The sequence below is a fragment of the Cygnus olor genome, chromosome 2, assembly GCF_009769625.2.
Source record: "Cygnus olor isolate bCygOlo1 chromosome 2, bCygOlo1.pri.v2, whole genome shotgun sequence".
Classification (NCBI taxonomy): domain Eukaryota; kingdom Metazoa; phylum Chordata; class Aves; order Anseriformes; family Anatidae; genus Cygnus; species Cygnus olor.
Window position 1 is genome coordinate 15,114,293 of NC_049170.1, and position 27,466 is coordinate 15,141,758.

A 27,466-nucleotide genomic window follows, 5' to 3' on the forward strand; every position below is an offset into this window, starting at 1 on the left:
GCTGATGCTTCACATTGTACGGAAGAGGGCTGCTTGTGTACTTCACACTCAAACTCAGGGATAAGGTGGACACCCCTTTTGAAGTCATGATACATTTTCCTCAGGTCACACTGATAGAGACCTTTATATGAAGGAGAAAGGTGTGTTTTCTTTTTTAAGTATTTTGAAGCTTTTGAGGGGTTCCTGGCAAGAGAGTAGAAAAGGAGGGCTCTTCTGAAATGCAGTTATGTTAAGCCTCAGGCTATAGGGAAGAGGAATCGGTGGGTTTTGCTGACCTTCCACTCCTGTGCCATAGTGAGACATTCAGCTTCTGAAAGGACAAAGCTACATGCACCTAATAAGTTTTCAGACTAGAAACAAAAGGACACCATGTATAAAGGTTATGATCTCAGAGGTCAAACTTTGTTATTTCACTGTGTACTCAAAAGTTGAATGAAACAAATTTTCTGTTAGCACTCCACTCCCCAGGTTTTTATTGCCTCTGTAGACTTTTCCATTTCCTACACACTTGTGGGATTTGTTCAGGCTTTCTTCTCATTCTGGTGTGGTTTTATCTCCTCTCTACTTCTGTCTTCACTTGCCTGAGTCTAGTCTTCCCTCAGTTAAAACATCAGTTTGTCTTCACCGTCCTAGTCTCAGAGTCAGCATGGGAGTCCTTTCTGTATATAGGTTTGATTTCCATTAAAGTCCCCTTACATTCAATAGAAAGAAAGAAGCCTCTCCAGAGGGCATTTCCTCTGGGATCCATAGGTGTCTAAGGCAAGTGTTACAGCTACTAGTCATTGTGTCTACATACTGATTTCTTTCCTTAGATTAAAAACTGACAAGCTTTCATTCCGACATTTAAGTGTCTAAAATTTAAGTGAGGTGATCCTCACTGTTATTTTCTAGTTTTCATTGCCTCTTAGAAAGTCTTTGTTTCCTTACAGATTTTCTAAACCCCATTTGTCTATTTCATCTTTTCCCAGTATTTTCTCCAGTACTACTGTCACATCTTTATTATCATATTATCCATTTCCCCTTCAAATTTGTGTGTAAATACTTCATCATTCTTTAAATCTCTTGGCATCTCCATAAACATCGTGTTTGTTCCTTGCTCTTCTTTCCCCCTTGAAGCTCCCTTAGCTCTTCTCTAAATCAAATTTACTTTTCCAAAAATCACTTTCTCCCACATGAGTTATCTACAATCCTCTTCTTTTAATTTCCTTCCTAGCTGATATGTAGAAGAAAATAAGAGCTTAAATAAGTCAGAAATTTCTTGGATAATCTCTTTCCTGCATTTATACCAGCTAAAACATGACCAAGGAGTTCTGAGCCTATTTTCACTGCCATGCTTGCTTTCTTCCCATTCCCTCTCCCCAGCATCCTACAGCACTGCTAAGAATTATCCAGCTTCACTGACTTTCTTCCTGCAGAAGGCAGGTGGTCGGATGCCATGGAAGGCAAAAACATGGATCTAACTCATGAAGAGCAGATGTGTGCATTGGCCTGCAGTAAATAGCCAAAAAACCCTAGTAATCCTCTCCTTTTACTCAGAAAAAGCTATTTCATACTACTGTCATTAACATTTCCCTCCTGCAGCGGCCTATTATTGTTTAAAGTCTCTGACACATAAAACCGAAGTCTTTATTTGAGAGGGAGTAAGCAAGGCAAAAATACGCATACCATCCAGCGAATTTGCTCTATTACCATATGTTCTTACTCTGCAGCTCCTTTTCCTGACTTTCAACACTGTTGTAACAGCAGCACCACCACCACCTGCCTCTCTGAGGCTTCCCGTGAGCACCCTTAATCGGTTTTTCTCTCAACTCCCCCTCTCCATCAGAGCTGCCCTTAGCTTGCTGCTGGAGAGAGAGGGGGGACTCGTAGCATTTCTTTCTTGTTTCTCATCTCCCTTACATGCGTTGTACTTGTACTAAACTCGCCTCATTAGAACAGGGAAGTAAAAAGTCCTCATGAATGGATCAGACCTTAAACAAGTTTCTTTTTAAAATTCTGCTTACCAGGCCTCATGGTATTTCATGCCATTTAAAATGAGGGTTGTAGTAATTTAATCGCAACACTCCTCTTACCAACTTGGTCAATAACTGAGTGATACGAAGGGTCAAGGTTTACAAACCAGTGAACTCTGCTCTTGGATACTGTTGTACTCCTACTTGCTTTTCCCATTGAAAAGCAATTGCTTTGAGCACCAGAAATGATTGCAGAAGATTACACCTTTTAAAGCAATCTCAGGATCTCATTCAGAGGAAGAACACAGTCTGTAAAATGTTGTATGGCTCGCCCAGCAATTACTCACTTTGTTGTAGCTAATTTCCGAAAGCATAAATTGCCTATTATTTCTGAAGAGGGTTTCTTTTTGAACAGCAATACTGAAAATGTGTGCGTTCCCCATAGATTTTCATATGGCTTCCACACAGTTGTACAAATGAGAAATAATATATATATATATATATAATTTCATTTCTCACAATTGTTTTTAGATTTTAATTATCATTTGACAGGGTAATATTTTTATGGTAGAATTTGTTGATGAGCAAAGTTTAATAAAGCACTGGAACTACCTGAAATACACATTTTAATTTTGCCATGTTAAAAATATTTCATTGGGAAGATGTAAGCACAACATATTACTTCACGTCAGACAATTCAATCCAAAAATTCAGTATTTTAATTTGTTAAGCTTTTTTTATTTTTTATTTTTATTTTTTTTTTTCATGTCAGTATCAACACTGTATGTTGATATTGTCTTCTGTGAGAACTCATTACTGGACATTCATGAGGCAGTAAATGCTTACTTCTGGTTGAATTTTTGTGGCAGACGTCATAAAATGCCTAGTTTCAGTAAGAAAATCCAACCTGTTTTGGAGCATAGCTGCACAGAATACTTGAACTGCCATCCATGCTTGTTTAGATATGAGGTATCATTGAATCTTTCTGGATGGAGCTTGAGTAGTTGTGATTATATTTATTTTAACTTTGAAAGGGGTCGGTCTGTCTTTCATGGACTATTAAAGGGAAAAGACGATCAATCAATTTTAAAACCAGATATATTTGGACAGTGAAAAGACACAGCACAGTCAGATCCAGCATACTAGAAGAACAAGAAAATTAAATTACAGCTAACTCTAAGAGACCACTGTGTTAACAGTGGTCTAAGAAAAAAACAGTGGTCTAAGAAAAAAAAAAAAAAAAAAAAGCACTGTCTGAAATGCATTTAGGAATAGGAAGTTCTAGGATGTCTGAATATCTAAACAGATGAGCAGTTTGAGCAAATAACTTGGTGTTCTACAAATCAAAGGCTGATTTTATTTTGAAATGTAGGCTGAAAAAATTGTCCAAGACTCAACTGTCTTCCTGTGTTGCAGAGTGTGTGTGCACGCATATGCCCACACATCTGTGGAATTGTGCATTTACCACTTAATAGCTGATATCATCCCATTTTCTGGATCTGTAAACCCGCACTCCAACATAATAAAAGTAGAGTAGTAATGCTTGAGTTTCTGGAGGAAAGAAAAAAGTAATGATAAAAATAGTTTATTCATCTGTTCATAAAAATTAACCTGCCTAAGCCTAATAGCTTTTTCATAACAGGCATTATTAGGAACTGGCTGATCAGCAATACTTCCCACTTACATCTAGCACCAAATTTTCCAAAGATACAGATTTTTTATTATCTTAAAACAAACAAACACTGTGTGTTTATCGGGTAAATCCTACTCCTTTAGTGCCCTGCTTAATATTTAAACTTCTTTCTTGGCTCTTACTGTAGGGAATATCTGTATTCTGTACAGTATCAGATGGCATGGATCTAAAAAGTAATTGTCCAAACCCAGAGTAATGGTGAACTAAAAAAGATACCTTCAAGTGTAGCCAGTGCCTCACAGAATAATTCAGTTTTCAAAAAATGGGCAAAAAATGACTAGATTTAGAATTGTGTGTGCCACAATGACCATACAATCCAGGGGACTGCTGACTGACAGCAGATCACATCTGATTTAGCAAGTAAGGTATATTAAACAGATGCATTCAGAAACTGGGAGGGACAATGATTCCTGATTATGGAAAGAAGCAGTAAAATAAGTGCTGCTTTTCTCCTGGTTCTCTTGTGGAAAAGGGAAGAAGAAAACCAAACCTGCAAAAGGTGACAGCTCATATGAAGTCTAACCCTGCTGGTTTACCACTGAGAATAATTTTAATTTCCAACTGCCATTGGCATTTACAATTCTTTATATAAAATCACCCTTAGTGGGTATTCTTTGACTGCTGATGAGCTTTATTCCATTACTTGCTGGATACTCCCAGCTCCTGTTGACTGTCAGGGGCACTGGGGACAGAGCAGCAGTGACAAAGCTCTCCTCCAAACATGTAAATTTAGGGGTGTGAGTACTGGTTCCCTTGCACTGCTTGAAGTCAACTTCTAGCTATGTTGGTTACCTGGGAAACAGCTGTCAGCAGAGTGGAAAGGATTCTATTTAGTATGGTGGATGGGTGATGTTTTTTTTAAAAAAGCAAGAAACAACAACAAAGAAGCCATTGCTTCATAATTTAGCTTTTTATTTGTATCATGAAAGAAACATTAGGTAGGGTGTACTTTTTAAAAAGTTTGTTAAGAATGAATTATTCTCTGAGTAAATTGTCTGGAACTGCAGAAATGGTTTAATTTATAAGAAGAGTCTTTTTATAAGGGATTTAAATGTCAATAGTAGCTCAAAATTTGTTTATAACAATAACAATGAATATAACAATTTTTTGCCAGTTATTTTCAATTCGTATGCTACAAACATGCTCTAACTGAGAATATTTAAGCTGTTGTCAGTTTTTCATCTTCAGGGTTCTTGCAGAACCATTAGGCTTTAGAGCACCCCTGTAATATTGTTGGATTTTTCAGATAGCAATTCCTAAAGCTGCCACAGGGAGAGGTTAAGAATAGCTTTTCCAGAGTTGTCAGAATTGAAAATTCTTGACTTCTGCTCTGTGCTCAGATTCACTGACCTGTGTCACATCTCAGAGACAAAAGCAGAAATGACAGTGAAATGAAAAATCTTGTTATCCTGGCATCGAGTTATCATGCATTTCTGATGACAGAATGATAATGGCAACATCAAAGCTCAAGTTGTTACCTATTTTGCTGTGCAGTTTCCCTCTTTTCAGAGTGGGTTTCATGCTGCTGTTTTGGCAAGGAAAAATAACTGCACTGTAATTTATATAAAATACATATGTAAAGTAGATGCCTGCCAATCTTCCTAGTTCATAAATTTCAGTTTTAATTGTTGTTAATGATTTCAATTTTAAATGAACTCTGAACACCTCAGCACTGATTTGTTGACTTTATACCACCAAGTGTGCTTCTAGAGTTTCCTCTTTCCTTTAAGTGCAGAGTTACTCTGGTAGGTTCCTCTTCTGCTTTAACCCTGTCTTCCTTAAGGCTGCCAGAGGAGTGTAACATCCCCTTCTGTTGATGTACAGAAGGTGTGTAATACCACAGAGAGCAGTTCCTGTGGAGGAAAAAAGAAAAAAAAAAATCTCTGCTTGTTCCTGTGTCCCATGTCACATGTGCCTTCTGATGCTATTGCTCACGGTCAGAGGGAACAGATCTTTCTGAAAACAAATCCTGTAAAAGAAGAAGAGTAAAGAAAATAAGTAATATTTTTCATTCAGCTCCTTGATTTGGATAGCCATGAGATTTCATGGGTGCTTTGTAGCTCAAGGTTGAGATGGGAACATTGAGCTGTGGAAGGCAGCACTTCTCTATAGCAGCCAACACTTAGATCAGCTCCAACCTAGGATGAAACACAGTAGTTATCTGAAACATTTTTGAGAATCCTAGCCTAAAAAAGTCATGCTGTTATTTTACAACACTAATCTCCCAGTCATTTGATTTAGTCTTCTAAATAAAGATTTAAGAAATGACTCTTGAAAGGTGCATCACACCAGTCAGCCAATAGGTTTGCACATAAATGCAAGCATAGTATGAATGTACTAAAATGAAGGATGAGTGTGATGTATAGTATAAGGTACATGTGTTTGTTCATGAGTAAATGTGTTGAAATCAGGCAAGGAACAACTTTGAACTATTAAATAAACAGGAAGTCTCTTAGGAATTTTTGAAGTAAAAGCAAATAATACATTTGTACCTCCACATATTATGATTTTTTTTTTCAGAACTTTCTTTTGGAAAATTCCATTTAGTCTAATCGGTACTAAATATTTAGCCATCAACTGGAAAATTATTATCTCAATTATCCACTTATCCACAGAATCATAGAGTCTTTCAGGTTGGAAGAGACCTCAAAGATCATCTAGTCCGACCTTTAACCTTGTACTAAAGTCCACCACTAAACCGTGCTACTAAGTTCTAAATCTACATGTTTCTTGAAGACCTCCAGGGACTCAGTCACTTCCCTGGGCAGCCTATTCCAATGCTGCAAAACTCTTTCAGTAAAGAAATTTTCCTAATATCCAACCTAAACCTCCCCAGATGCAACTTGAGGCCATATCTCTTTGTCTTATCACTTGATGCCTGGGAGAAGAGCCTGATCCCCACCTCACTATAACCTCTTTTAAAGTAATTGTAGAATGAAATGTTTCAATATCTAACATATCCCAAGCTTCCAAGATTAGGAAAGGTGTCATATACCATTAGTCTGGAACACAACTACTCCATAATGCTCAGTTTCCATTTCTAGTCTTCCTGATCAATATTCTCAAAACCACAGTCCTTGGCTTAAGTTAAACACAATTATCTTGTGGGGAAGATAGGAAGGCAGGAAAAATATCCTGAAGGCTATTTGATGGCAACTAAATGTAGCAGAGAGCACATGATGAGAGGAAATGGTGCTGGATGGCTGCAGGTTTTTTCATGAGATCATACTCTATTGTTCTAGAAGTAAAGGTGCTTATTCTGAACACTGCATATGGTTTTACTTTTGCATTTTTTAAACCAATCTGATGACAACATTGTTTTCTTCATTATCCTTTGTGTGAAAATAAATAAATTAATTAATTAAGCCTACCTAAAGGAACCAGACCATATCTATTCCTGCAGATGTAGAAGCCAAATATAGCACAGAGGTGTCCAGGGGTAAAATGACATGTCATGAAAAGCTTTCTCCACAGAGAATTTCACATGACTATAAGAATACATTTTTATTAATTAAGAGCACATCTAGGGTGGAGAGGCTGGAGAAGTGGATATTACTGTACAGAATATATATGATCAATCTTAAATATATTGTGCCTGTAACTGCATATTACTATATGCTACACACTATACTTAGCAAGTCTGTCTGTCAGAAAGCTCTAATTGCTTTATGTGTGAGAACATTAAGCTGCAATAAATTTATATACACAGCTGTTCCATTACTGCAGAACAAGTTTTATCTCCTAATAAATTGATGTTTCTTTTTAGTGTCAACTCAACCCAAAATTTACACCCAAGAAGGTGAACCTTAACATCACATAATTAGTTCAGTGACACCAGTGGTAATAGAGGGTGCACACTGTACATCTCTTCAACATATTGATGGAGAAAAGTTTTGACTACTGTTAATTGTTTCTTGAAAGCTTAATTGTGATTAAGAGCAGCTTTAATTGGAAAGGGAAAAGAAATCATGACCTTTAAAATACACACTGCAAATAGCATGTCTGCGTTTACAAGGAGGTGCACCATAATGGAAAAAAAAAAAAATCTAAAAACCTTCTTTAAAATAGGGTGCAGGAAAAAATAAAGTCATTGTGGTTCTGTATAGAGTCACATTTAGGTTAATGGAACAGAAGCATAGACTGCCCTGGACTTTTGATTAATATTTAATTAATCTTCCGTAGAAGACTCTGATTTGAATTAAACTGGGTACTAATAAAGGAACCAATTCACCAAAGAGTTCACATAAATTTGACCTGCCATTATGAGGATTTAAATTAAAATGGCCAAAGTTTTGTTTTCTGCACATTTTATGGCTCCTCTACATCAAGTGCAAGTAATTTACTAGGAGTGATAGAGTCAGGAAAAATGCGACCTGAATTGTGCACTAGTAATAGAGCCATAGCTGCAAAATAAGACATGCCATTTGGTTTATTTTACCATGAGCTAATGAGTTGTATTGTTCTCTCAAAACAGGCTTTTACAATCCTTGCAAAGGAAGCAATTACCTGTACACAACCTGGGGAAATATAGTTGCTTATGTGTAATCAGATAACCAGATTTGTGTCTCTGTCCTTGATTGTCTTGGGTTCAGATGACAGGAGAATGAAAGGAGGAGGCCTTATGTAAGTCTTGGGGCTATTATTATTTTATTTGTACCATTGGCTTGAAAATTATATTGCTTGATTAGGAGGGAAAAAAAAAAAAGCTCCTTTGATCCTTATTTTTCCGTCACTGTCATACCTTCATATCTTCATGCTGAAGGATAAAGACTTTTCCCCTGTAAGATGATAGTCTTTTATCTTGTGCTCAGAAACTCATATTTTGTGTTTGGGAGAGCGGTTTTGGGGATCTGCTCATGCTTCTACATTGCTTCAAAGTGGCAACAAAAATGATGGAAAAGAAGGCTGTCCTGAACTGCTGTGACTTCCTTGACTTTCCATCCTCTGTAGGGGTGCCTGAAGTCAGTATTGCCTTCTGCGAAGGTAGGGAGGGGCTGAAGGGCTCTAGCACGATCCTCCTTTATATCCACCTGATACATATTTGAAGGGCAAAAAAAGATCAGATCTTTGTTGGTCCTGCTTCCTAAGGATATATGTCATTCTTGTCTTACGTAACCTTAAATTCCTGGGTTTGGTTTCCCTGAAAACCAAATCGCTGTGCAGTTCAAATGGGAAAATTCATGGGAACTGAACTTTGTCTGAGTTAGCATCATAGCAATACAAATTGCTCTCTGGAACTTGTGTCTTGCCTAGTTCATTTTGAAAATTCCCATAGATACTCATGGAGTTCTGTTACCTGTAGGGGAGAAGATATTTTCAGTGAAAGCTAGTGCTTACACAAGCTTTCTTATACCATTTGTAAGTCAGGTGTCTTATACTACTGACCTCTTTACAACATCATGGCAGTCACATGTGACAAAAATATACAATGTGAGCTGTTACAATACAACCCTTGGACTACAGAGACAGTACTACACCATGACTTTATTTCAGAGATTAATCATAAATACCAGTGAAGTTTTGTGTTGGTATTTCACTAGTCTTTCATGTAACACCTCATTGCATTAATAAAGCTCATTATATTAAAAATATATATATATTTAAGCAAACAAACAAACAAACAAACAATTTAATTCCTATTTTTTAAGGTAATTGAAGAATACCCACTGAGCTTTTAAACTCAAGAGGTAGAAAAAATATTTTATACTCTTTTTTTTAATAAATACAAACATTTGTTAAAAGACCCATATTCTTCTATATAGGCATCTCAGACAGTTCAGCCTGTTTGTTTTTTGCTGGTGAAGAATGGTCAATACCAGTAGAAACAAGTCTATAATTTGCATGAAATGGAACTGGCTCTGCAGTATTGCTTATGTTAATAGCTGCTGTTACTTGCCTGTAATATTTCATCTTGTGTTTTGGGATCATGAAAGAGCATTTTGTAGGTATGTAGCAAATTCTTTGGGTCAACTGGGTTCACAGTTACACATGCTCCCATTTCTGTAGCTTCATTTTGTTCTGCTAGCAGGAGTTCTTCTTCCCTGGAAGTACCCCAAGGAATCTCTTAAAGAAGATGTGGAGTGTATTATAATGTCAGAGTACAACGTAGCCTTCTGTCATTCATTTAATAATTATACAGTTTTTGGTGTTGTAACAATTAATTCCTTTTACAGGAAAGTCATTATGTATGAACTTTATATGGACTTATTAGTTGTTTCCCTGGAATATACATTGCTGCTATCAACTGTTTGAGAAATTCTATTTTCATCTCAATGTGGTTCTGTCATCCTGGCAATGCCTTTAGAGTCTTAATCCTGAAATAAAAGATGAAGGGAAAATATCTTAAATAATAAGTAGCAATGGCAAACTTTTATTCTGGGGGGTTGTTTTTCACAGACATTTGTTTACTGTGTAGATTAAATGCTTATTGTGTCCTTTGACAAGTACAGTCCATTAAATGCTTTATTCATGATCTGGGATCAAGGGATTGTCTCAGTTCTAGCCTGATGTCTGAAATACGATAATACAAGCAATTTCTATTAAGTATTATGCTTTAGGAGAGTGGGGGGAAAAGGAGAAATTCTTTAATCCCTTTGATCAGATTTGAATGGTAGAGAAATCTAATGCATTAATGTTTAAAATTAGAGATTTTATCAGCAATCATTTTGGTAAGTAGAACTTGGGCTGCGGTACTGAATAAATATACTTAGTACATGTAATGTGTTGATTTCCCTGGAGTTCCTCTTTAATTCATTGTAGAGAAGATTCAAGAAATAGTAAATAGCAGAACGAAGAAACTGGGGGATACTGCTGTATGTGGACTTGTTCAAACTGGTGTGATATGCATCCTTAGCCCAGGGATAACTTACCAGATCGTTTTTGTAGCAAATTGTTTCAAAATCAATCCCTGAATTTCGTATTGGTAACAAGAAGCCCCAAACTCACAATTATTCATAATTTCTTCCCTTAAAACCTTTTCAAAACTCTTGGTCAGATCTGGAGATGCCTGTAAACTCTCAAATCTTCATTGGATTCGATGGGACTAGACAGGTTTGTGCTAGTTAAGGCTCAACTCTGACGTTGCATTTCAGAGCACTGTATTGGAACTGGCGTTGCTGTTCTTCAGTTAGAATTACGTATGTAGCAATTTCCATTTCAGTGAAGCTTATGAATTAGGAATCTCACATTTTAATAGCATGCACGAAATAATTTCTGGTTTCTATAGAGGGAATCATGAAGTGTGCGCACGTCAGACACTCCAACAGCAACAGAAGGTTCTGGTTTGTGGCAGCATGTTAGCTGCTGGGCCTCCTGCCTGAAGTGTCTGAAATAGAATTACAGTACCATTTATTAAATTTATTATCAAGCTCTAGAAGAAAAAACATTTTCATGTATTTAAGATCTGACTGTTGATCTGTATTATGTGACTAATCTGTTATATTTTGGGATATCTGGCCTGTACAAGTTTCAACGGCAGCAATGCATGCTGTGCAGCTGTGCTTAGCATTTTCAAAACTTTTTTTTTTTTTTTTTAGCTCTTGCCACTAGGGCTAAAATCTTCCTAATTAATGGTGTCAGAATAAAGCAGTATCTTAGAAATCCAACTGAAACTATGTAAAGATGACAAAATAAAGTGATATCAGCTTGGATATATTTTAACATGATGTCAAAACATATTGTCATCAAAATCCCCAGAGACACCATTATGGTGTCAAAGTGAAACTATCAACTGAAGACTGTAAGAATAACAACATGAAATGATACCATTGTAACTTTGTAACATAACATCAATATCATGCAAAATAAATCTGAATTACTAAGTAGAATTACTTATTATACACATTTTATTTCTTTCTGTTTACTAAAAAAAAAAAAAAGGCAATTATGTTACTGGAAAAAACCTTGTAGCATTTGTTGATGTAATATGAAAGTTGAAATACAAATGATCTGTACCAGGGAGATCCTAACCACAGAAGCTGTTATGTTGCAATCCTTGGCTTATCTCAGACAAGACTGATATGTCTGTATGTTTCAGAAACTAAAACTCTTTGTGTTTTTTTTTTGTTTGTTTTTGTTTTTTTTTTCCCTATAAATGAATAGAATAGAGTATAGAATAGAGTAGAGTAGAGTAGAGTAGAGTAGAGTAGAATAGAATAGAATAGAATAGAATAGAATAGAATAGAATAGAATAGAATAGAATAGAATAGAATAGAATAAAGGAGTAGTTCAGTTGAAAGGGACCTTCTAGTCCAACTGCCTGACCACTTCAGGGCTAACCAAAAGCTAAAGTATATAATGAAATATAAATTTGAATTACAAAGAGTAGCATTGTATACTCTGTAAAATCAGTAAAATTGTAGTAAAGTAATTTAGAACAAAAACATTAAATCAACTAGGCTGAAAAAGACCTTCAAATCATCAGGTCCCACAGTCAGCCTGACTTTCCGAGTCCCATCACTAAACCATGTCCCTTGGTCCCACTTTATGCAGGCTCTCAGAATCGCTTTGCCCATTTATAGATATGTGAACTCAAATACAGAGAGGCTGAGTGACCATGGATCACAGACGGGGAGAAAATTTTATTCTAATTTTTTCTCCTGCCTAACGACTAAGTGGTTAGATTATACTGCCATGCCAGTTGACTATCACCTTCCACCAGGAGTTGCTGGCACTAGACTTTCTCAGGAGAATTCATTTTTCATCGACCTTGAGTCCAAATTAGTCATCTAGGGTACGATTCATCTGCTCTCATATAGTTGTCTAAATCTACCTATTGAAGTCTGAGCTCGTCACTCTACACTTCTTCGTCAATGAAGAGAACTAATGAGCTCTCAAGGGTGAGTAATTGCATCCTAAGACAGGTGCTCTGAATTTCCACCCTGGAGTAATTTATTCCTGTATATTTCCCTCACAAAGGGCCTAGATATCTAGTTTTAACATCACACCTACCTTTTAGTTGAATAAAATTGGTTGACAAAAATCCTGCCTTTACCTTTTCCTGGTAAATAACTTAGCTTTCCTATAGCCTTTATCAGGCTAATTGTCTTGGTAAACCAATAAAATGGTATTACAAGTAAATACTGTATTTATTCTACACTGAAATACAGACATTTGGGTATCTGAAATCAGTGCTTGGGATGAGACTAAGCTGCCCAAGAATAATAAAGATAAGACTTCAGTATTTCTTATCCAGTGTTTCAAAACATAGCAAACCATAGGCAATTACTGAGCATCCTGCACAGTACATCTGAAAAAATAATTCCAGAGGAACACATGCTTTCAGCACTTCCAAGAGGAAAAATAAGTGAAATATTTTACAAATATATTATGTAGTATAAGCTGAATCCTAGATGATTTCCTGAGTAACCTAGTGAATTTTTGGATAAAAGGCAAGTGCTTTTCTTGTCTGTCCTTGCTTAGAATTGATTTTTTTTTAATAGCTCTCAGACCATCACTTTATGGCAATTTCTAGTTTTAAGTTAATCAAGAATGTGTGGTGGTAATGCATGATTAAAATTTATTAAAATCTTTAAAATCATCTTTACAGTAAAATGCTGTAAAGAATTTATCCAAAAATCAGTTGTTTTACAAGATATCATAAAGATTTTTTATCTCCAGATATAAATATTACTTAATTAAAACTCTTAATTATTTTTTTTGTGAGTCAGTGTAAATCTTAGTGATCAACTTCATAAGAAGGCACCAGCCATGTGAATTTAAGCACCAGTTGAATTAATCAATCTTAGCTTTGATTTTCATTTTTTCATACTTGAGTCATAGGGGAAACTGCACGCACAGACACTAACTGATGAAATTCTTAACAATAAGCTCAGATTTAAAGTTTTATTTAGAGGTTGCAGATTATTTATCACTAAAAATAAAACAGTGATTCCACATTTCTCTGTGTTTTATGTAGATTTTCTCATCAGCTACTGATGCTCCTAGCAGAGGGAGTTTTCCCAAGTTTCAGAGTTCTGAAACCTCATGAAGCTTTGACCTAGCCCTGGCATTCTTAGGCCAGTCATTTTTGTTTGTTTGTTTTTAATGGACAACTTCTCATTTTGCACTTGGAAATTAGTCTATCGTTAGAGTAAGATGTAATGTAAAATCAATCAGAATATTATTTGGAGATTTATAATGCAATAGTCTCTCTGTCAAAGAACAGAAATAATTATGCCATAACTATATTAGCTGCTGCTAGGGACTGTGGATGCCACGTGAACTTTGTGTAATGTATGATCTTTTAAATGTTCAGGCATTTTAAAGAGATGTCTTTGCCTATACATCACGGTTTCTCTAGTGATGTACTGCTTGATACTGTAGTTCTATTTGTACTTAAAAATAAAAATGTCATTTTTAGTGAGGGCAAATGCTTATGAGTCAAAAACATTCTGTTGCATTTTGCTTGTTACAACACCCTGAAATCTATTTCCTAAGCTTTTATCTGTAGTTAAAGAGAAGTAAAACAACATTATATATATATATATATTTATTTCAGGTATAGCTTATGTCAGTGTGTTAAGCAAGACCTAAATACCTTTTAAAGATTTTTTTTGGCATTGGAATGAAACTAAATTTCGCCATTTACATAGATAGTATATTAGTCACTCAGTTTCAGTGCATCCTTCACATCAAAAGGTGCAATCAGGATCCACCCATGAAAAGACACAGGCTTTTTTTCCGCTTGATAATGTTGGATAGAATTTGGCTGTCAAGCAAATTTTATACTGTAAACTGTCACCACGTTTCCATAGCTGAAGTCATGTAAGGTGTGCTGGAGTAAGCTGGGTTGTCCCTCTGTAACAACATTCACACTATGCAGGTGGTGTTGGCTACAGGCAGATGTCTCTTTTTGCAAATAGCTGGTGTGCTTTAAGAAGTTACCGCTCCCTGACTGCCTACTGCAGCTCCACTGATGAAGATTTCTGCCCTACGTCTCATCTGGAGAGGTGATCAGAGGGAACACTCCCTAAATAGCTTCCAGCAAAGCAGCTGGATTAGCTTGGAGATGATGGCCGATGTCACCTGAAGCTTGCTTGGGATCGCTCCGATGATCCCTTCTGTTGGCACAGGAATGGTCAGCTAGGCCAGGAGACGATTTATACTCTGTGGTCTTTGTTAAATGTATTTGTATTACTGGGCCAGGCAAGCCTCCTCGTATTGACACAAAATATTCTGTGATGACTAATTGTGGATGTTTATCAGACATTACAGCACTGGAACCAGCACTGTCTGTTCCAGTTAGGATGAGAAGAAATTTATAAGATCAGAGCCTGCTTCTTTGCCTGCCTCTGATGGAACTTTTTATTTCAGATAGAATCAAAAATACTAATTTTTCCTTAGCTTGATCAGAGTTTAAACATTATTTTCTTTTCCCATAATTTATTAAATCTTTGTAGGTGTGGTTTTGCTATTTCCCTAATATTTTGATATGAAATTCTCAGTTAGATGTCACATTTTTGTTTAGGTTATATGTGGTGTTCTCTTTTTTCTTTTTTTCTTTTTTCCTTTTTTTTTTTTAATTTTGTTAACTTCAAAAATGCAATACCCTATAACAACAGCTGTAACAAGTTTTATGTAGTTGAAAATTGCCTTAGCTTGTATCTGCAAAATCTAACAGCTCTGAAGGAAGGTTTAGACTGCGTGATAACCCAGTAGCTGAGTATCTGTTTTCAGATGTTTATAGCAAACTCCTAAAATCTCTGCTTTTCTTTTTAGTAGAAGAATTCCCCTGAAAAGTAAGACTGGATTTCTGTCTCCGGTGTGCAGGCTCTGACAGGCTAATAAGGAAGAGTGATGGTGGCAATAAAAAGGGTCTTGGGTGCATTCTTCAAATTTCACTGTTTGTAAAATGATGTCCCTGCTACAGAATGGCCACATAGGGACTTGAAGTGAAATCTTGTCTGGAGAGTTTGAAGAAACTGTTGTAGTGAAGTGACCTCCCCATCAGCTCCATCCCTCTGCGTTGTTTATGGCTATCACATCTGAATCAAGTGCTGAATTAACAGCATTTGAGACTACCTTTTTAGCCCTGAGAATAGACACATATGTTTTTGACTTTTAATGATATACTCTCTTGAAATTAGTGTGAAGTTATCAACCAATCTCAATGTCAAAATCTGAAACGACATTTCAGCCACTGAAGGAAGCGACTGCATATGGGCGCTTGCAGAGATTCTTTGTAGTGTGTTTGGTATTGGAGCTGATGACTACCGCTGTGAAAGTAAACTGGAAATGACATAAAACTTCCTAAAGAGCTGATTTCACATTCATATATGTTGACATATATCCTAGGCTTTAAATCTTTGTTTTGATGGAATTAATATGCTAAAGTGTGTAGGTATATGTGCAGGTAATGTGTTAGATCTCGTCTGTCACATTAAGCCAATCCCTGAATTTAGCTGCATTTAAGACTTGCAGACTTTAAGAGATATATAATGCTCTGTATTCATTCATATTTCAGCAAGTATGCAGTGGCAGGAGAGAAGGGTTTTTATAACCTCCTGAACGGTAGAAATAAGCCAAGATTGAAAAAGATCTGGGAAAAAAAAAATCAGATAGGATGTATACCCTTCAGCATGCAAGAAGCTGCCCTTGTTAGAAGCTAACTTTGCATGCATAATTAATTTGAGCAGCACATTCAGTTTCTTACAACTAGAAGAGAAATTGAATTCAGGTGTTTGGTGAACATATGGGGGATTTACTGTGAATTTATGACCTGTGGTTTGAGTGTAAAACCCCAAGATACTAGCTGATAAAACTTAATGAAGCTTGTTCAGAGAAGCTATTTTTATTTGCAGTTTTGTAATTGATACATTTTCTTTTCGTTTTTCTTTTTCTTTTTTTTTTACACTTCTCTTCCACCTTTTAATTCCTTATTCCCAATAAGTTCTTTGACACTTAAGAAAAACAAAAGTAGTTTAGGATAAACCTTTCTGTGCCTCCTTTCATGTTACAAGTACAATTGCACCATGTTACAGTTGTAGTCTTAACGAATTTCATCTCTTGCTCAACTGATTTTTTCTCAAACTGACTGTAGTGAGTCTGTAGTCACGCAACAGCTCTTTTATATGACGCTGGCTGTGGTCAGTCCTGTCTGTGTGTCGTGCCCATACGTGTTAATACCGGTGTGTTCACACAAAATTGATTCCCTGGTGTCTCAGAGAAGCATTGTATGTAGCACACTGGAAGGAGACAACCAACAATAGTTTAAGCTTGAGGACTGGTATTTAGCTGTCAGAAAATAAGCCATAGAACAAAATTGTAGGAAAAGGCCAACCTGCTCTGCCAATGTGCTGGCAGGAAGGAGACAGTGCGACGTCCATCACTGCTCAGCCATCATTAACACTGCAGTGTGTGGGCACAGTCGTCTGTGTCAGCAATGATTAACAAGTCTGTTTAAGGTGAACAGACCAGCAGACTGTGCAGTACAGTAAAGTGCTAACTTTAAGCCTGGTAAAGGGCATACTTTCATTTTATTTTACATTCACGGCTTTTTGCAACAACTTGACAGTTTCTGTTTATCTGCCCTCAAGGGCCATCTGAAACAGAGAAATCCATCTGCTTGGAGTAAGCACCGTGGCGAGAGGGTGCTCGAGTTTCATTAAATGTAGCAGGAGCCTTTGTATTAGATTATCACCACTCTGCTTTCTGTTGTGCTGTTTTCATCCTGCTCAAGCCAGAAGGAAGGGGCCCATTTTGTAGGCAGTCAACTGGTTCCACACTTTGGTAAGTGTGCACGGTGCCAGCTAATGGACAGCCACCAGAGTAAGGACAGTGTTAGTCCTCCTTGGGTTGGAAATAAGCTCTTTTTCTGCTGCTTTGTAGCTGTAGATATGGGTAGATTCGCATTCAGCTCTTGATTTTTAATGTGACGCAAGTTATCTGTCCAAAGAGAAAGAAATTTATTTTATACAAACAGGTGATATTTGTTTGCTAGCTTGAAGTAAATAAGAACCCATCTGTGTTTTATAACTGCTATCCAGAGATCTAAGCAGCCCGTCAGACCAGAGAGTCCCTGACAGCTCAAATCTGTGTTAGAAGATTTCAAGGTGTAAAGAACGCTGTTTGTTTAGTAACCTTTTGGTTATTCTAGTCATGTTGTAACTGCCTGGTGATGTTGTTAAAACCCTGTTCTGTGCTTTTTCAGGCCAATAAATTTTTTTCCAAAGCTTTAGTCATCCCTGTTCAGTAGCATGTTTGTATCTACTTTATCACACTGAAAATCTGTCTGTTTTGAAAGCATTACAACTCTGTACATCAGTGCATGACATCACATTAGACATTGCTTAATGATCTGAAACTCTGATGGTCATTGCTACAGCTGCTTGTTTCTGGAAATATGTGACAGCCCTTGCCTATCTAAGCCTTGCTTACAGTTGCATTTTTAGCCCATGCTGGTGGTTGTATGTTTTAAAGCACACGATGTAGCTGATTGTAAAATGTGCCATCTGCAGATGGAAGGCAATGGGGTGCTGAACAGAGAAGTGGTGCAATAACACCCAGCTCCTTTGCAACCCCATCTACTTTGCCCCTTAACGCCGTTCCTTGTTTTTTGTTTCTTTTAAGAACACTTAATTATGACAACATGTTGAAGAAAAACATAGCTTATATCTCATGCTAGGAGGTGCTAACTGTCTTCTCTAAGTTCATAGACATCCTAAGTAATCTTAGGGGAAGGTTCATAATGAAGTACTGTTTAGGCAAGCTGTGGTTACTGTAGACAGCTGTAATTTCAGTTTTGCTGAAGTTTTTAACATTACCATAGGTCAAATCTTCAATAAACTTTGGATGGATTTCAAGTTAACCTCCTTCCTTCCCACTTGTAGTCCAGCAATCTTTGAAGTGGATTTGCCTTCAGATTTTCAGTTCCTTTGAATGAAAAGCTCAAGCAAATCAGAACATCTCAAACGAAACAGAACATCTCAAAACCTAAATAAATAAATAAATAAATAATGTTTTCACTTTTTTTTTTTTTAAATGTGCCTGCTTCTTATTATAACTATCTTATTATAATTATGATAACTTTATTTCCCTCCCTTTGAAAATAGTAAGTGTTGACTGGGGTTTGAATGAATTATCAAGGTGCTGTACCAAGTGTTTCCTGAGTGGAGAAGACCTCAAAAGTTGCAGTAGGAGACAGACAGTAAATTAAAAAAAAAAAAAAAAAAAAAAAGGCGTTAATGATAAAATTAACTGGATGAAGAAATATGGAAAGAAATGGAAAGAAATGGAAAAGAAAATGGAAAGAAATAGGAGACAACATGGTAGGCCAGGATAGTGATGTGCAAACCTTCACTGGTAGGAAAGAGTGAAAAAAGAAAGAGTGGGAAAGAGTGGGAAAAGTGTTCACAGGTGAACAGTTTAACCAAGAGAATGAGGACATGATTGAGAAGAAAATGGAAATGAAAGACAACTAACCTTAACTAAAGTCTAAGACTTAAATAATCTTTTTTCTTAAAGGTATCTCAGACCCTAGTTGACTTCCTTTTCCCTTTTTCTCTACTAAATAAAATGTTTTAAACTTTTTTTGTAATTTATTATTATTATGCAACTGCTCACTTGACCTCACTTCATGTGTCTCAGACTTTTTGAGTGAAAAGAGATTTGAGTAGATACAGAAGTGGCTTTGTCCTTTAATTTAGCTCTTTCTTTTCTGTGAAATATTCCTTTTTATTATTCACTTCTTTTGCAATTTTCTAAATTTGGGTCAAGTCCTTTGCTTTTGTGATAAAATAGAACTATTGTTAAAAGATTTATCTTCTATTATCAAGCCTTTTTAATAACTCTGAATAACTTTTCTTACATCAGCTTGACTTTTTTTTTTTAATGTCATTAGAATAAGTTGTTCTTAGGTCTGGAGACAAGTTAATCATAAATCCCAGGACCCTTCTTGTCCGTCCTATTTCTGCCTCACCACTGTAAAGGGTGTTAAATTCATGCATTTGGTTATCTACAAGAGACGTACATTTTAGCTTCATGGCATGGACACTATCCACTTTCTTGCTATTTCTGTTGGTGTAATTATTTTCATTAATAACAATTACAAAAGGTACAGAAGTCCCCATATCTGTAATAACCCTTCCAATAGCCCTTTTTGGAGCTGGTAGAATGTCTGTTCCTTATGACGCATAGGCTTTTGTTCAGTACTTTTTAGGGTTTTCCTTGAGATTTTTCTTTGCCATGGAATGCCATGTGACACTCCAGTGTCACATTTGCATTGTGATCCCTTAGAGTGTGAAATAAACATGATTGAAAGACTGATTACTTACCGATCAGCTTGAGTACTTCAAGGTGTCTATGTACAGTGCTTTGCTAGTAATTTCACACTGAAGTTCAAGGGCATTTCTCCTTCAAACATGGTCTTATGCCTCAAATACTAACACTTAATTTTAAATGCAATGTAGCTTATAAAAAACACCGTGTGTATAGAATGTATTGGACTATTTGTTTGTTAGATTAACAATACTATTTTTAAAAATCAACAAACCATTGTGAAATATTTTGCACATCTTGGGTTGGATTGTGATGATTGCATTTTTAAAAGTGCTGTGTATAGCAGTGCATGGGGAAAAACAAATGCTTATATAGAAAAGCTGGGCAGAATTTGACAATAAAGAATGAATTTACATAACATACAACTGCAAAGAGAGATAAGCTGTTCCACAAAATTAAGTTGAATTAAGGAAATAGAATTAGCTAAACACCTACAATGAAGGGGAAATTTTGAAAGTGCCATAATGTCTCATTTCCACCTGTTCTAAATAAAGCTTTCTTAGCTGTACTTTTCAAAATGGCAATCTGAACATAGAATTGACCTAACCTATAAATAAAACATTTCTTGAGGCTCAAAAAAATAAATAAAAAGCACTTACCAAAATTCCTTTCTTCACTTACCCAAATTCCTTTCTTTTGTTTTTTTTTTTCATAGGAAAAAAAATCTTTAAAAATTCTTCTTTGCTAGAACCATGCTAATTTTTCTGTTCCGCTAACCAAGCAATGATAAGCTCAATTTAATGACACTGAAAAGAGTGGAAGGTAATGTTTCAAACATCTATGTCCTCCAGCCTACTGTACCCATCAGTCTGGAAAGATGTGTCAAACAGTCACAAATGGACTCCAGAATTGTCTCTTTTCATGTGACAGAAAACCTGGGATATTAATTCTCTGTTTTATTGTGCCCTGTATCTCAGAACAAGGATCTATGGAATTGTTTTCCATTGCATCCCTGTAGATTTCTCTTTCGAAAGAACGTAATAGCTGACCATTCCTCATCATCTCTTTTGAAATAAACACTAAAATGTGGGGGTTAAAAAGACCATAATAAGAGACTAAAATGTTTCTGGTTAGTCTTGATATAACATTACCTGTTTGTCAGAGTTCCTGTGATTCCCACATTAACATGTTTGAAATACAGTGTGGTTTGTAGGGGTCAGGTGAGAGCTGCACAGATGGAAAAATGGCAATGAGATTAATAAAAATCCCTTTTCCCTCTGCCCCATGAGATAAACCACTCCTGTGCATATTTCACCATAGTTTCACATAAACCTGAGCTATGGAAAAAGGATTACCTGTGATAGGCATCGGGGAAAAAATTATGTTTTTGAAGAGTTGAGGATTCACCTGTACTTTTCCATAAGGGTAACTCTGGGGCTGAGCCCTCCCCAGCACACCAGGGGCTGCAGAACAGGAGCCAGCAGCCAGTCTGATACTGAATGCAGTCCTGTGCACGGTGCTGCCAGGGGGATGGCTTCTCACTGGCCCAGGAGCCTTCTGATGCTTTCAGGCTGATCAGCTTAAAAGACTTGTTAAAAACAGAGCTATGGGATGACAAGCTCTTATTGATTGGGAAAAATAATCAAATTTTGTGTAGGTAAGGCCTTCAGACGTTGTAATGAATTTGATGTGAATAAAGATGTGGCAGTGCTACAGTTTATTGATAGGAAAGAAAGATCTTTCGTGTTTATTCAGTAGCAGAGATCATTAGCACTTTTCTTGTAATTTTCCTCTTTGTTAAGGCTGACAGTAACATGTATTCCTCTTCATTTCAAGGAGTAACATGTACTGAAAAGATGCCAGTAACTTTTGGTGATTTTTAGCAATAGGCTCGTTCATCCTATCCTTACACTGTCTGAAGTTTATAAGTCAAATGACATTAATCATAATAAATAAATAAATAAATAAAGGTTTTTATATTGAATGCCTGGAAATTATTTTTAAGTCTGTACCCCCATACAGTAGTGATGTCTGGCTAGGAAACTACAGTCACAGGTGTCAGTTCCTAAGTACATTGATCATTTCTATCTTCCCTCTTTTAGCAACAGATCAACTCCTAACAATCATGACCGGATACAGCGCCTGAGACAAGAATTTCAGCAAGCAAAACAAGATGAGGACGTAGAAGACAGGAGACGTACTTACAGTTTTGAGCAGCCGTGGGTAAGTGTACAGAGTGTGCCTAATCTGGAAACTTGCACCAACCACCTCTCTCCCTGCTCTGGTTGGGAACAAGGCAGTGTGGACCCACGGTCCTCTGCCTCCAGACTTCTGCCTATTCTGCTGGCCACATTTTTGTTCCATTGATGTTTATTTCACTTTTAAGTTTCTTCAGCCGTCTGTTCTCTGTGCATATAGTGTTATTTGCTCTGTGTTTAGACCCTTGAATCTGTGAGTTACTACATGTTTTTTTTGCCTCAAAAGCAATATCAATTATTCTGAAATTTTCTAGGAAAATAAAAATAAAACACATACCAATGATAAATAATTTAGAAAGATCATGTAAACTTGCAGATGGTATTTTCTTTGAAGAAATATCTCTGTGATTAGTTCTTTTCCTTAGGAGGAAGAGGTATCTATTTTCACGGCAAAAAAGAGGAGAGATGCATGCCTCACAATAACACCACTTTGCCACTTACATTAGCTGAGACTCTTCTGTCTTGAGATATATGTCCTAATTGATCATTTAAATCCTGTTCAATCTGATCTAGCAAAGTGATACAATTATGTAAATCCATGCTGCTTATCTTGTTTAACATAATTGAATGAATCACTGTTGCTTTTTAATCAATTACGTATCCTAAATTAGGATCCTTTAAATGCGGGATAAATATTGTATTGTATTTTTGTTTCAAAATTCTGCAGTAAAGATGGTGAACAAATTGCTCACATTCCCAAGTAAACAGAAGCTGTATCATGACAGCTGTAGAATTTCTCGCATCTCCAAAATGAGTGTAGGTGATGTTAGAGCTACTTAGCATTACAATGCACGTGAGACTAAGGTGGAAACATCCAAAGATCCACATCTCTGTGTCTGAAGGCACTGTGAACAACGCAGGTAACATTATCATGCATATGCGTCTTTGCCTGCTGTTATGGTGGATATAGAAGATTTTTTGACCTGTTGAGTGTTTGCGTCTTTGTCCATCTTAAACTCACCAACTTGAAACTGTGGTATTTTTAACTTGCAGCACGGAGAGGAACAAAGGTAAATATATCCCTAAATGACCTAACATGCTGTATCGGAATATAGGCTTCTTGCTTCCCATGTTAGAAAACCCTTAACCTTCTCTGAAATTGAATAAATAAAATAAACATTTTCTTTATGACCAGATGTTTTTGATTTGATGTGGTGAACATAATGTGATAGCTCATCTTGGTTATAGTGTAACGGTTTTTGGAAGAAGGGGGGCTGGGTGTAGGAGGTACTTCCCATTATGCGTATCAACTGCTGTTTATTCTCCAAATGAGAGATTTGAGCTGTGTTCTTGGGAAAACTGTCTATGAGAAAAACTTGCACTCTTGAAGACTTGGGAACTTAACTACTGAAGGTCACGGGCCAAATTGTTGTATATCTAAATGCCATAGCAACTTTAGACAGGCAACTTAGCTTTTATTATAGTTTCTTGTAATGAGCGAGTAGGGAATTATTTGGATGACAGGCTGATTACCTTAGGAATGGAATAATTTCCTAAATTGTGGGTCAGAACACTGACCTTTCCTTTTTCTCTTATTCAAACAAATGGGATCTCTCTGTTTACTCCCCTTCTACAGATCATGCAAATGAGCTCAAAGTGACTAATTCAGCTTAATGTATTAATATTAATTCTGAAGCTCATTGTTGCTTTTGTAGGAGCTGCTGTTGTTAAGTATTTAGGTGACCAAATGTTTTATTTTAGATATGTACTCTAAAAAAATTGGCCCAGAGTACTTTTGAATTATAATTTTTTTTCCATCATGTACTCCAGGCTTTCAAGATCTCAGTGCTTGGAAAGGATAAAGCAATGATCTCATCCATTTCAACAGTTCACAGTCATTTCGGTGTTAAGGAACCATAACCCTCTCTCTTAAGGAGAATGTATTACTTTAACATATTAGTCTAAGATGACGGACTTTGTTAAGACACCCTCTCAAAATAGATCCAGATGTACTATTAAATAACAGTGACACACACACAAAAATGCAAAAGTAGTTAATAATATGTATGCAGGAAAATACTTATGTGCATTCATCAACCTCCTTTCAGTCTTCTCCATCTGTAAGCTGTTGGTTACAAACCACAGCAGAGACAAATGCACCTGTATGTGGACCATTGTTGAAAAATATGCTTTCACCTGAGGGAGATGGCTTGTGCAGCCTACATAAACAAAAGGCTTTGCATCCAGAGATGCCTCTTGAGCCACTTGACAGCAGCCAACTCTGACCTGGTTTGGATAGAAGGAGGAAAAAAAAAAAAGAACAATCTTTCATCCACTGAGAAGTGTGTGCTATGAGGTGATAAGTAGTTTGCATTTCTCATTAACAAGTTGATGGGAGGATTGAGGATAGGGAACAGAGTGCTGATGTGATGTGGGACTATTGGTTACTTTAAGGAAGTGTAAATGAACATAAAGTTTGCAGTGTAAGTAATGGATGCTGACGGAAATCTGGCAACTCTAAGGATATTCAGAGGAGCTCAATAGCTCAAGAACCTGCTAATATATTATCAAAATGATCATGTGAACATCATCAACTCCAATCCATCCCGGACTATTAATGTCCTGTGACACAGCAGCTCAGTTATCTATGACAAATACATTCAGACTCCTCCAGAGTTTTGAGACAAATCTCTGTGCTGTAGAGCACTACATCATGCTGGCCCTGAGCGATACCCGTGGCAGAGAGACCGGTGCCTAACCCCAGCCATTTCTGGCTGTTCCTGTCAAGTGAAGGTTATTTCTCTGTAGATGAGTAACGTGACAGAGCTGGACTTTTTGCCCGCTGTATTTACCCTGCCTGTAAACAAAATACTTGACTGCCTACAAGAGCTCATACACCATGAGGCAGCTTAACAGACACAAGAAGTGATAGCGCTGGAATGAGACAACATCGTCTGTTAAACAGTGCAGCATTTCTGCTCAAGGCCATTTGAATGAGACAGTGTTAAGGTTTAATAACTGACTAACTGTCACAACGGAGAGACATCTCTAAAATCCAGCAGTTCTGTGGTTGAGTCAAAGCTTTATGGAAAAGCTTTTTGTTTATAAGATAACTTTCTCAGGCTTCGTGATTTTTTTTCCTCTTACATGCCTTTTTTTTTTTTGGTGTATCAAAAACAAGGTACAAGAAGCCTTACAAGGGCAAGACTGTGTGTTTGTTGCACAGCGAAAAAAAATGAAAAATAACATCAAGTATGATTTATCCATTTTAATGCTGCTGGTGTTAATTCCACTCAGGTTTGCAGAAATGTGTACTTGGGCATATAGAATTACATGGAGTCACAGTATGTCTGCTAGTGTTTAAGGCCCTTGCCGTTGCTATGGCAAATTTTTATACCAATGCAGGATTCTTTTGGAGTTGAGTTTTCTGTTCAGCAACAAAGTTGAGTCTCTGTGTTTCTGTTTTTGTCTTTCTGTTTTTCTTTGTTTATTTGTTTTCTGGGTAGTGTTGGGTTTGCTGAGGTTTATCTTTGCTTGCACCAGTCCTGGGGTGAGGGAATTTTTATTGTAATTTGTTCCATACCTTGCACTTTTGCCTAGTCACATCTTAATTAACAGATCCCCACCTTCAATAACAAAGCCACAGCATTATAGCCCTAAACGTCATGGGAGTGAACAATCCAATTAAAACAAAATAGTATATTTAATCAGTTGAAAACACTACAATTGCTTGCCAGTCCTGCTTGTGGAAGTGCACTGTCTATCAGAAAAACACAAAGACTCTGGAGAGACAAAAGTTGGCGATTTAGTTCTTCATCTTTAATACAAAACTGGGTGCTAAAAATGGGAAGCGACAACCTCCATTCACAAATACATTCTTCTCCAGTCATCTCAAATCTATTTGGGTGGTCGGAAAAAAATGGTATTAAGAAAGCAGCTGAGCAAACTCTACTTTAAATATTTAGGAGTCAAATAAAAAGATATTTTTATTCTAAGGATAACAGCTAGCTGGATCAAAATAAACACACTACCTTACTCATTTGAGTATACCTTTAATTATGTGCATAGATTTGTGAAAGGTAAATAATTGCGTGATTTTGATAGCGGATTCCAGAAATCTTAATAACATGGCTTGATAGATAAATGCTAGGGAAATCTAGGGACTTGTTTTATTCTGCTGTTTGTTTGTGTATAGATCTTGTCTCTAAGAGAGATTTAAAGAAAAAAAATATTCTTTATTTTTATCTGTGGTACTCATTTCTTATCCCTGTATTCAGGTCCTTAACATATTCAAAGCTGTAATGAATTCTAAATAATCTAAAATTCCTTTAGAAAAGCAAAAGCCTGATTTTTATCACTGTAACTTCCACTCTAACATATTTATTTTATCTGGAAAATGAATAGCAATATATTTAGAACAAATATTGCAAAGTTTACATCAGGCTCTAAATTCTGGAGAATTACTCTACACATTAATGAGAAAGAAAAACAGTATAGCCATTCTTTTTACTATTAATCAATTTTAAGAGTCTCGTTCAGAAAATGTTATTCAAGATATTAGGTAATACCTGATGGAACATTACAGTGGACAAAGCATAAGAGCTGAGTAGCTGTTCTTTCTATCTCAGTCTCTTTCAGAAAGGAAACCAGTTATGCTGGGCATCCTCTCCACACATAGTTTCTCATCAGTTGTGCAATTAATATCCATTGATTGTAAAACCTGGGAAAGTTTCATGAAATACCATGCATCTCTTGCCACATTTCAGACTTGGGCTTTAAAATTTTATATTTATTTTATTTTTTTCCCCACCAGTTTCATTCTACTATGTTATATGAAGCGTAAAATGAAGACAGAAGATTTTTAAAAAGAAATTAAATAATTTCATTTTGTAAATAAACATATTTATAGCTCACAGCCATGCAGTGCATGTAAATAACCCAAGCAGAATTTCAAGGCTCTCTAAATGGTTCGTTTCTGCCTTAGTGGAGATTTTTTTTTTCTGTTGCTGCTATTACATAGAAAGGAAACCTTAGTCCCAAGTCATGCCATTCGGCTTCCTACACATACGCCAGAGAAAAATACATAAAGGGACGGGATTTTCTTATTATGTGGTGTTTGAATTAATACACACCTGTTAGTATTTTTAAAAGACGTAATGCTATATGTTCTGTTTACCATAGCAACATAAACAAAAGGACGGAAATAAAAATAGCCTTCAAGGACATTTACAAGAACCATAGAAAGTTTTTATCATTCTGAATTTTGATATACAGTTACTGGATTGACTATCAGCTGTGCTAAGCACATACATAAAGCAGGCAATGTTGTTTAATCTTATCTATTTCTAATTAGTGCTGAACTAAAAGAAACACAGTTTTTTGGGGGGGGCTCATGTCTACTGACTTTC

The 27,466-nt window shown here is 36.4% G+C and overlaps 1 protein-coding gene across 24 annotated transcripts in view; it reads left to right on the forward strand.

Annotated features, from left to right (window-relative positions):
- PARD3 (par-3 family cell polarity regulator) overlaps nt 1-27,466 on the forward strand; it is a 453,149-nt gene that overhangs the window by 407,642 nt on the left and 18,041 nt on the right. For all 24 annotated transcript variants that reach the window (XM_040546998.1, XM_040546987.1, XM_040546992.1 and 21 more), the window contains one exon: nt 21,963-22,083. In XM_040546998.1, coding sequence (XP_040402932.1) covers nt 21,963-22,083 — 121 coding nt within the window. The remainder of the gene's footprint in view (nt 1-21,962; nt 22,084-27,466) is intronic.